Here is a 12491-nt window from a genome sequence, read left to right as displayed (position 1 = left end):
TCAACAAGCATCCACCCATTTCCCTTTTCAAACCTGAACAGAGATTACCTAAAAACACAGTCAAAGATTCTCACTTTAGGATAATAATACGGACTGCCAGGCACAGATGGAAAGCGCTGCAGGCTGGATTCATTGTGCTGCTGTTAATGCTGGATGCTGGAACTGCAGCTGTTGCTGAGATGCTACTCAAAGAGCACAACTAAAAATCTTATTTTATTTTTTACACCTTTTTGTATGGTCCAATAAACTATATATATATATATATATATATATATATATATATATATATATATATATATATATATTTATGACAATCTCTGATGTTTAAAATTACATGAACAATTATAAAAAGCACAGTATATTATGACCAACAATATCAGACAATATTAGCAGATTTTTTTCTTCATATAATCATAATTTTGTTTTTTTCATATATTTCTACCGAGCCCAGCATGTGACATATGGGACTAAATATATTCATTATGAACCCAAAATTAAGAATCTGGTCTCTCAATTTAGTAAATCTGGGCCACTACGCAATAATTTATTTTCTTTCACATTTAGTGGCCATGATTTGCTAAAACAAGGGATCAAACTCTTAATTCATGGCCTAAAACAAAGGAATGAATGAATTCATGGCCACAATAAATATATTTTTGTCTTCATGTCTTGTATGGGGCTCCGTAGTCATCTTTTCTACTGTATCTAATAATGTTTCGATGCTTAATTCCAATTTAATCTGGTAAAAATCTTGGAAACATTATAAACATGAAAATAATTATTGGTCAAAATTTCCTATACATTTGCAAACTTGGTGCAGATTTACGCTAACTTTGTGAAATGCTTTATAAAATGAGAAGTGAATTAGTCCCAAAGCAGTAGAAGGATTTTAAAGCAATAACAATCTAAGGATCCAGCAGCAATGGTAAAACAAAACTCATAAGCATTACCATCATGCTAACTCCCACTTCTTTCCTCTCACTCTCGTATAAAGCTCATATGCATATAGATTCAGGGCTCTTGCAAGGTTGCTTCTTTCCAAGAGTGAAATTGTTAGTCATGCCTGCATAAGGATGCAATCTTTCATCAGTTTTTCAAAATTCATGCAGAAAATGTCTCGATTTTGCCTGATGGCTGGAGCTGGAGGATATGGTTTGATAAAATTGATGTGCACTAAAATATGAGCAGACCGCTTGAGTATTTAGAAAAGTTCCAGGCTCATTTTCCATGCCAAGTGCTATTTGTCTCATGTTTCAAATTTTGTAGGAATAACAGTCGCCACAGATAATATTTCAGAGAGAGCAAGATGATATTTTTATAACAGAATTCATAGCTTGTGCTATGAAATTATACAGTTAAATGCACCTAAGGATCACAAGTGAGTTAACTTTGACTGCACATTATTATCAGTTGAGGAGAGAGCAGTGATGGACAAATACTGTTTTAATGTTGTCCACTGACATTGACAGCTGTGCAAAAGCAAGGATGTATGTCAGCGTGGGTACTCTTCCTCAGGGAGGGCTGTAATAAAGCTCATTCTTATAACCCAAAACTCAGAGCCGCCCGTTGCTCATCTAATTGGAAGCGTTTATGAGAGCAGCAGCAGGAGAGGCCTTCTCTCTCGCTCTGGAATTAAAATGCTAATGCACTCGAAACAAACAAAACAAAGCATTTCTACATCTGGGATTTGCATAAACTTGAAAGTAGCCATGAAAGTCAATACCAGAGGACAGCAAGTTTGAAGAAGGAGCATTTAGATATATGACAGGAAGAGAAGCAACCATGCGTGAATCTAGGGACTGATGCAACAACAAAGGCAACATTTTCTACCACATTGAATCTTGCTTTCTCCTTGTCTTCACTGCCGCTTCTTTTAGCCTCCCTCTGGGATGACTGTAGGAGGGCGAGTGTTTATGAGTGGGCTGTAGTAGCAATAATGGTGGATGTTGTCTGTGCCAATGATGCAGGGAGAGGTACGATGAGTGTGCTATTCCACACGCACAGCAGGGGCATCCCCAGTGGGCTAGAGCCAGCGTCACCAACCTGGCTGCAACACAAAGATCTAACCAGCTGAGACAGTGCATGATGGAAGGTCACATCAGGAAGAAAGGAAATGGCAGCGCAGCAGGCAACCTGCTGATCAATACTAACGCTTTAATTGGTCAAAGTAATATGAAAAACGAACCAGGTAATATACGGTATATAGAAAATATGGGCCTGGAATGCTTTCTGATTGAGACGCACAAAATCTATGATTATGTGTTAACAAAATTCTTCAAACACACAAGTGATCGTGGGAAATAAAATTGTTTTGTTCTTCCAAACCTACACGGAATGACTTTCTTTCTTGAAAAATCTCCTTCACAAAAGGTGAATTTTTATCAATACACACTTTAATATAAAATACCATTTTCAAAATATACAAAAATAATAATATATATTTTTCATATATTATATATTTTAAAATGTATATGTGTGTGTGTGTGTGTGTGTACACTGTATATATGTTTTTCAGCAAGTATTTATTACATTAATCAAATGTGACAGTAAAGACATTTATAATGTTATACTGTATAAAATTTATATTTAAAATAAATAAATTCATAATACATTAATAACAATAACATTGATAATAATAATAAACATTTCTTGAACACCAAATCAGCATATTAGAATGATTTCTGAAGGATCATGTGACACTGAAGACTGGAGTAATGATGCTGAAAATTCAGCTATCAAAGGAATGAATAACATTTTAAAATATATTAAAATAGAAAACAGTTATTTGAAATTGTAGTAATATTTTACAATATTACTGTTTTACTTTATCTTAGATCAAATAAATGAAGTCTTAGTGAGCATTCGAGACATCTTTCAAAAACACTGACAAATCTTACCAATGCCAAACTTTGTAGGAGATGTAGGAGAATGAGAGGTTGTCATGCTACAAGAAGGAAAGAAGGCAGTATAAAAAAGTATCATAAAAGTGGTCCATAAGATTTGATGATGAAGCTTTTCAGTGAATAACACCCTGCACCCTGAAGTCAGTTCTTCATACATATCTTTTGTTTGACTTCAGAAGAACTGGAATATAATGCACAAGTTGGATGGGCTACTTTTATGATCTTTTATAGTACTTCTTTGTCCTTTGGACCTTGACAGCCAAAACAATGTAGCCTTTTATCAGTATTTATTTCTTGTTATTTTCTTCTGCTGCGCGGGCTGGGAGCCAGGGAAAAAGCTGGCTGCAGGGACCACAGGCCTATCGTGACATTTAAAGTGTTGGATAGATGAGCAATGTATCATGTATAAAAGTGAATTGAGGGGAGTGACTAGAAAGCACTACTTCATGTGAGTGCAATTTTAAGGACACAGAGTCCTGATACCTGCAAGCTTCTGCACTGTACATCAGATTTCAATATCTGGGTAACGCAGCAAGGCACATCAATACAGTACATTTCAATATTTTAAGGTACAACAGGTTCTCTTCATAAACACCACTACCTCATGAAAATTCACTCTGAAAGAGTCTGACAATACTAATGATGAAAAATATCCATGTTAATGAATTCATGTAGTTCAATGAATACATGCATTCATGCATTACAATAGAAACTGCTTATATTTTAATATAATTTTATCCACTGCAGTACATGGTTTGTCACAGAGCATCATTCCCTACTCATTTCTGTGCATATTTCCTTACAAATACAATGCAACAACAAACAAGAATCCAACAATTTCCAAAAAAATATAATTTTCAAAGAGTGCATTAGTGCCTGCCCACATTTTCCATAGGGATTACAAAAAAAGAAAGAAAAGAAAAACAAGCTATGAGGAGAATCACATGTCAGATTCTTATATTTAAAGCAAAACGAGTATTTGAAAATTGGATAAAATTGTACTTTTTTGACTGTACACAGTTGTGTGTAGGGAAAAATACCATCCAAAACAATGTGAATGACATAATCAAATTAAAAACGATGGAGAAATATAAAACTATTCATTTAAAGTTATTGATTATATCTATAGAAACAATATACATTGCCGTTCAAAAGTTTGGGATCAGTAATTTTTTTGAGATTTTGAGATTTTGAGAAATGGATACTTCTATTTAGCAAGGATGTACTAAATTGATAAAAAGTGATAGCAAAGACATACTGTTAGAAAAGATTTATATTTTGAATACGCTGTTCTTTTTAACTTTTTATTCATCAAAGTATCCTGAAAATGTATCACAGGTTCCAAAACTTTAAATCACAGGAATAAATTATATTTAAAGTATAATAAAGTGTAGTAAAATAGAAAACTGTTGTTTTAAATTGTAATAATATTTCAAAATATTACTTTTTTTCTCTATTTTGAATCAAATAAATGTAGCCTTAATGAGCAAAATATATTTCTTTACTGATCCCAAACTTTTGCAGTGAATTTTTGTACATTATTATTTTTGTAAATATTCTATATAAAGTTTATTGCAAAATATGCATATATATATATATATATATATATATATATATATATATATATATATATATATATATATATATATATATATATATTCTGACAGCATAGCGAGACCAACTGAAATGACGTCATTTCCTTTTAGCACCATTTGCTAACCGTGACTCTCTGATTGGTTAAATTTTTGTACAGCAGCATGTGTAATGTAGTTCTCTTCCAGGAACTCGAGCTGCGTCGACGACGCTACGGGAACGCCTTCAGCGTGACCGCGCTCTGAACTAGAGTGTAATCTGTCCAATGGATGGGCGAGACGTCATAGGCGGGTGACGTCACCGACCGGGAAGCATAAAAGCACATGCGGTGGAGCCGGCGTTTGCTTTTTGTCATTCAGCAACCGCTACTCTGTCTGTGTGTCTGTCGATTTGTGTTGTGAGTCTTATTTAGTGTTGTTTGTCCTGGCACAATCACTTGAAATAGGCTCCAGCAATATGTGCAAGCACTGGGGCGATAGCAGATCGCATTACGGGCTGTGTGTTCCTCCCTGCACACGTTATATCACTGCTTGGGATACACGCAGTCTGTGTGTGGTCTGCTTGAGAAAAGAGCACGCAGATTCAGCTCTCGAGGGAGCTGACTGTCCATTTTGTGAGCTTTTTTCATTGCTTATGCCTGCTCTCTGAAGGCTCTCTTTGAAAAAGAAAAAGAGAGGAGTGAGTTTTCACTAGCGTTGAATGAAGACGGGCGAGCCCCTATCTTCTTCCCTTCCCTAGACCTGTCTTCCTAGACGTGTCAATGAAACAGTGTTTGCACAAGCATAATATGAATGAGAACGGCGCGCAGTCAGCTCTAAAAAAAAAAAAAAAAAAAAGAAAAAGAAAAGGGGCTGATTGTGCTTCTCCTCGCTGTACATCTCGCATTCCCACCGCTGCTGTGATCGCAACATGGATCAGGCGAACGGGTTGGATACGGGTTCGCCCTATCTCCTCCTGCATTCCCCAGATCTAGCGCTCTCGCTCGTGGAAGCCCGCGTGTGCGGTTCTTCCCCTTTGAGTGAGAGCTCACTGTTGCTTCGCGCGTTGCCGAGGCGATGTATGCATTATGTATTCTCATTCATATCAGAGCGATGCCCCGGGTGGAACAGACGCTCGCGAGCTATCTGTCCCCTTGCGTGGCGTTGTCTCTGAAGGCTCGCGGCTGCAGGTCAGCCTGGTGCGTGTCTGCACACCATGGCAGTGTTACAGGCGCACCAAGCTGACGTACCTGCTTAGAGAGCTGGATGAGGGATGGGGCTCAATTTGACTGGAATATAAGATGATCTCTGAGTTCCCTATAAATGCTGTCTGTGGTAGACCCTATCTGACATGAAGTAGAAGATAGGGTCTTCCTCATGCACGCCTTGCGCCTTCTGGCCTGGAAACTACTGCCAATGTGTCTCTTTGGGTCCTGCCTTGCAGGGTCTGGTTCTATCAGCCTGATCCTCTTAGGAATGACGCGTGGAAACTACTGCCAAATGGATCTCATTGGGTCCTGCGTACTGTAGAGAAAGGCCTTTGTATGCAGTTCGGCGCTCCGCCACTGCCTTTCACCGGGGTGATTCCCATGTGCGTGGGCCCCCAGCAGGCTCTGATCATGGAACAGGAAGTAGACACTCTCTTGAGGAAGGAGGCCATCGAGGTGGTCCCTCCTCACGGAAGAGAGCCCGGGTTCTACAGCCGATACTTCATTGTTCCAAAGAAGGATGGTAGATCTGCGTCAGTTGAACCGCTCAGTCATGTGACTGAAGTTCAGGGTGCTTACACTCTTCAGTCGTGTCTCAGGCCAAGTCCGAGGACTGGTTTGTCTCGATAGATCTAAGGACGCATATTTCACATCTCCATCCTTCCCTCTCACGGGAGGTTCCTGAGGTTTGCTTTTGGGGGCAAAGCTTACCAATATCGGGTTCTTCTCGTTGGCCTTGCACTCTCACCCCGCACTTTTACATCAACGATTGGTTGATTCTAGCTCGATCAGAGCAGGTGGCGATTCGGCATCAAGATGTCGTTCTCGCGCACATGAAGGGGTTGAGACTGAACGCCAAGAATGTGTGCTTTCTCCAGTATAGAGAACCACTTATCTAGGCGTGGTGTGGGATTCGACCACGATGCAGGCACGTATGTCTCCTGCTCGGATCGAGTCGATCCTCACCTCAGTCAAGAGAGTGAAAGCAAGCAGTCAAGCAGTTTCAGAACTGCTGCGGCTCATGGCAGCTGCGTCCAACATGATACCTTTTGGCCTGCTGTACATGAGGCTCCTACAGTGGTGGCTCAAGACCAAGGGGTTCTCCCCGAGGGGAAACCCACTTTGCATGATCAAGGTCACGCGGCGATGCCTACGTGCTTTAGACATGTGGAGCCAAGCTTGGTTCTTGTCTCAGGGCCCGGTGCTGGGAGCTCCTTGTCGCCGCGTAATGCTAGCGACGGACGCATCCCTCACCGGTTGGGGAGTGATGATGAGTGGCCACCCTGCCCGCGGTCTGTGGAGCGGTCGCCACCTAATGTGGCATATCAATTGTTTGGGAATGTTGGCCGCGTTTCGTGCACTCAAACACTTTCTCCCAGACCTAAGAGATCACCATGTGTTGTGCGCACCGACAGCACAGCGGTTTTCTCTTACATCAACCACCGAGGAGATCTGCGATCGTGCCCCTTATACGGCTGGCGCATCAGATCCTCGTGTGGTCCCAGGCTAACTTCGCTCACTGAGAGCCGTACTATATCCCTGGGTATTTCAGGGAGCAGACATCCTGTCGAGACAGGGGCCGAGGCCCGGGGAATGGATGCTTCACCCGTGGTGGTGAAGCAGATATGGAGGTTTTTGGCTTTGCGACTCAAGAGTCAGCGCTATGCCCCTCTAGTTCCTCCAGCTCCTCTGGACTGGACGCTATGGTACAGACCTGGCCGAGGCTTCGTCTGTACGTTTTTCCCCGATCGCTCTGCTCCTGGGAGTTCTGGCGAGAGTGCGCTAGGACGAGGTCAGCCTACTGCTAGTAGCACCGTCCTGGCCGGGCCGAGTATGATTCTCGGACCTGATTTCTCTCCTCGACGGCTCTCCGTGGGAGATTCCCGTCAGGAGAGATCTCCTCTCACAGGCGGGGGGCACTTTCCTTCACCCCCGCCCGGAGTTGGGGAAGCTGTGACTGTGGCTGTGGCCTCTGAGGGGGCGCAGCTCATAGCTTCCGGTCTCTCAACCGAGGTTGCTGAGACCATCTTCCGATCCAGAGCTCCCTCTACGAGGAAACTGTATGCCCTGAAGTGAAAATGTTTCACTTCTTGGTGCGGAGACCGCCACCTTGACCCAGTTAACTGCCCGTTGGTACGGTTTACGTGGCGGCTTTATCGGCCTACCACGCCCTTCTCGGTGGCCTTACAGTGGGTCGACACCCCCTGGTTACATGTTTCCTCCACGGTGCGCTGAGGCCTCCAGTACGATCCCGTGTCCCTACATGGGACCTGGTTGTGGTTTTAGAAGCTCTCTGTACCTCCATTCAAGCCTATTGAAGAGATTTTTGATCGCATTCTCACTTTGAGACTTCCTTCCTTATGCGATATCTTCTCTTAAGAGAGTGGGGATTTGCAGGCCCTTCATGGCCCCTTCTTATCTCGTCTTTGCCCCTGGTCTGGCCAAAGCGTTTATCTACCCTCGAGCGGGTTATTTCCTAGATCCCCTCTTCTATTCCACGGCCTGTCGTGCTGCAGGCCTTCAGTCCTCCTCCCTTTGGGGAGCCCGACCAGAAGCTTAATTGTATGTGCCAAGGAGTATGGCGACCTCCAAGGCCTTTCTGGCAGAGGTTTCGATACAGGATATCTGCAATGCTGCGGGTTGGTCCACGCCCCTCACCTTTGTTCGGTTCTATGACCTTGATCTTAGGGCCACTCTGGGCTCTTCTGTTCTTTCGCCCTCGTAGTGCTCCTGAGGGATACACACAGGGCAAGGACTTGGAAGTCTGGTGGCGTGGGCATCTCGTTCCCGTAGCGTCGTCGACGCAGCTCGAGTTCCTGGAAGGGAACGTCTCAGGTTACGTATGTAACCCCGGTTCCCTGAAGGGAACGAGACGTATTTTATACATACGTAATCTGAGACGTTTTTCACAACAAATTCAGCTTTTAAACATGATTGTTAAAAAATAAATAAATAAAGCGAACTGTATAGCATATACCATTAATTAACAGTACGTTTGTCTTTACAGGTTTATTTAAGGTTGTTCGAGTTCAAACAAACTGCAATCGCCATGTTATTTTGCTATGTTGAGCATGTTGTTATGTTGAGAGCCTTGTGACATCATAAGTTTAAGTGGATACAATTTCCTCTGTCTGTAAACAGTTTAGCCAAAGGTCAGTCTGAATTAGCAATGCCCTAAATGCGCTATGGCTGAGGGGGCTGCCTGTCTTACAAAGGTGTTTAAAAGATGATGGTGGCCTCTTAGCGAACAAGATTATATGTCAGTGAAAGAACAGTAACATAATCACAAGTATTGCCTTAGGTTTCACAGTACTGGTATTATTTTTGTATAATAATTACAGCAATAACAAAAGATGAGATTCTGATAAAAAAATTTGCAAGGAAAAGAAGTAACTGCAGTCCCCTGGGCACGTATTCACATTCAGAAACCATTTTACTAATATTGAATGGACCAGCATAACTAATTTCTTATGGGATTTGTTTGCACAGGGTAGGGTAGAGAAGTATCCCTGATGGCTGATAATCTGCCTTTATGTAATTTAGTGAGAAGATGTATCTCAGTCAGATATAAGTATGAAACCAGTTAAATTCTCATTCTCAGATGACATTTCTGGCACTCTCTGCGTGGTAGTTTACATGCTTTATAGTTTGTTGTGCTGTAACTCTGAGCTCATTTAGGCTGCCAGGCAAAGTGAGGAGAAAAAGGGCTCCCTTTAAAACAACTCAGTGTCAAGATAGCCCAGTTGAATCACAACCTGGAGCCACGTTGCCATGGTTTCTGTCTTAACCCCCAACTAGCTGCCTACAGTTTGGTTTGCTTGTTTATTCCTCAGGATAAAACTGGTATCAACATTACAAATGTGTGAAACCTCTGTTCTATAAATCTGCGCAAAGTCATGGTCTATAACTCCATGATGTGCTTGTAACTCACCAGCAATGGGTGAGATACAAATCATGGACTGGAAGAGACAGCAAAGGATGACAGACATCTCCACTCTCTGAAAATATTGCAAATTTACACAATACTGAAAATTGCTTACCTGAACAAATCAGTTTCATCAACATGTACTCCCTGCCACAGTCTTTATAGTAACATCTTAAGCGATCCACCAAGCAGGTTCCAATTCTGACCTTCTCCTTTTTGCAAAGAAGGATGATGTTCTCATCTGCAGGAATGAGAGAGAGATCAAAAGAGAGAAGTAGTAAGAAAGCGACAGCCACCCAGATGTTTAAAAGCTCTGTGGATACATATCACCCAGTGACCACCCACCTTATTTCAATCATACAACCACAGACTCTTCATATTATTTATGACAAGTTCATCATTTCAAGCCAAACCATATCAAGTCAGTTTTGAGGACATTTATCCAGACCTGTTCAGCAATTTTGGTAACCATCTTTGACACTTCAGGTTGTGTACTAAAGCACCCCTCAAGTTGTATTTACTACTGGAAACTCTGAGATAATTTTGATATCAGAATTTCCGAGTTGGGTGGGCCTGAAACTTTAAACATGGTGGAGGGAACAACCATTGCTGCTGACAATGCTATTCTTTATTAGTTTTTTCCACAACAACTACATTACTAGTCTTGTCGCTAAAGTAGTGTATTTATAGGCTATGTACGAACAATCATTTGAAGCATATTGTATGTTTTAGAAACAGTGAAATAATCATGTATTTATATGATTGCCAACCAATGGGATGCTACATTTTATTCTTTCCGACTACAATGCACTGTTACACGATGCTGATGTAGAAGGCAGGAAGACGTGGGATTCAGAATAATCAGGTTCTTTAATCGTGCAAACGTATTCAACAACAGAATAAACAGCAAAACATAACTTTAAGACACAATGAAGACGACAACTGAACTCAGACAGGTGAATGGAATAAACAATGATTAACTAATGACAGGAAACCGACCAAATAAGTACAAACAGGAACTAAACAGAAACCAAACCTGACATGCACTTGAATGCTACAATCTTGTAATCACAAAAAGGGGAAATAGGAATTTTTTGATAGCATGTGAAGGCAGCATTAGTCTGACTACAAGACAAACACATAATTTCAGATTTGAAAGATTATAAGTTTTATTTTTGTATTTTCTGCAAGTTGATAATGAGAAAATCTGAATTGAGTTGAAAAGGGTTTGATTGATCTGCTTGATTATGAAAAGTGTTATTTAACAAATGCAAAGAACAGTATCTTCATCATCTAAAGCTATCAACTACAACTACATCTTTATCATCTATGACTTCAAAGTCAATACTCTGGGTTATTTATTTTATGTAATGTAGGATAACTTACCAGGGATCATTAGCCAGGCTACTGGTGATACATTTACTTTTTGCATTTGACCATATTAAATAATTTTCAGAAACAACTGTAATATGAAAATGGAATTTAAGCTTTAAACTTATTCTTGTTTTCTTATACTGGCTAATTCTATCATTAACTAGCATTTTCATGAACACAACATGATGATTAAAATGGAACAGCATCTAATAATCTGCCATACATAAAGCACACTAACCTCCAGATAAAGAAACTGCCTAATTATTCAGAACACACAAGTGTATTTGAAAAAAAACATACAAACAAACAAAATAAAAAGTACTCACATGTTTTGATGTAATTCTTGCCACCCTTGATTATATCTGAAGAAGTGAAAACAAGATGACAGTGCAGGAGTAATGAGAGAGAAAGCAAGAGGGGAAAATTGTTTCATATCATTATTATAAGGTATTGTTTTATTTTAATTCTACACCCCTGCTTGCAGGGTTGATGCTGATCTCATGGGATCTTGGTATCTCAGGTGTTTGTGCAGGTGCAATCATTCAGAATCAAGGGAGACCAACTGACTAGAGCAACAAGCTACCATGCAGCCTAGCTAATAACTCTACAAAATATGAGTGGTACACAGTGACCTTTATGCTCCTATTACATTATTAAGTTATGGAAATTCACAACTCACAGACAGACAGACAGACAGACAGACAGACAGACAGATAGATAGATAGATAGATAGATAGATAGATAGATAGATAGATAGATAGATAGATAGATAGATAGATAGATAGATAGATAGATAGATATGGGCTCAAAAGCACTACACACAATAATTTGAACTATTAATTTAAATACTAATAAAGTTTTTTTATATATAATAAAACAACCAGTTGTAAAGCTATTAAACCAGTTTATGCATATTACGTGAAAAAACAAAAGACTAAAAATAAGTAAAAACATGCATTTGTTACCTACCATTAAAATACTTTGATTTGCCTATCGTAATCAGTTTGATTCGTTCTTTTAATATAAGTTTATATAAGTTTATAATATAAGTTTTAGGTTACCTGACAAAATATTTTAGTGTCTATTTCAGGGTAAACAGAGCAGAGTCTGAGAAACAGAGTAAAGCGAGAACATTGTGTGTGCAGACTGTATGACTTTAAGGTAAGGCACAGGTGAAGTAACCTACTTACCCGCTCGCAGAGAAGAAAATAGTCTCATGCAACTTGAACGTCAGTGTTTCTCGGATTGCTCTAAGAAGCCCATATGGACTCAGAGCTGCAGCTGAATTTTTCTCTGCTAACCTCCTCAGACATGTTTAACCACAATCCTGCAAATTCAGCTCCTCGACATGTCTAAATGTCTTGCGCGGTTATGTTGTCTATGCATGCATGTGCCACCGATCACAGACTAGCCGACATCAAATCATCTGACAGAGCTGCGCAAACGCCGCTTTACTCCGAATCCAAAACCATTTCTTACTTGATCACGGCACTTTCATTACAGTGACTGT

General features: G+C 40.4%; 1 protein-coding gene across 1 annotated transcript in view; it reads right to left on the bottom strand.

The window, feature by feature from the left end:
• Window positions 1-12491, bottom strand: part of LOC306879739 (protein BEAN1-like) — a 64215-nt gene extending 51724 nt beyond the window's left edge. Inside the window, exons 1-3 of the mRNA XM_079432905.1 lie at window positions 12172-12491; window positions 11308-11343; window positions 9723-9848 (exon numbers count right to left, since the gene is read on the bottom strand). Of these exons, the coding sequence (XP_079289031.1) occupies window positions 9723-9848; window positions 11308-11343; window positions 12172-12199 (190 nt within the window). The 5' untranslated portion in view covers window positions 12200-12491. The remainder of the gene's footprint in view (window positions 1-9722; window positions 9849-11307; window positions 11344-12171) is intronic.

The sequence above is a fragment of the Barbus barbus genome (assembly GCF_936440315.1).
Source record: "Barbus barbus genome assembly, chromosome: 2".
NCBI lineage: Eukaryota > Metazoa > Chordata > Actinopteri > Cypriniformes > Cyprinidae > Barbus > Barbus barbus.
This window is presented reverse-complemented; position numbering and strand designations above follow the sequence as displayed.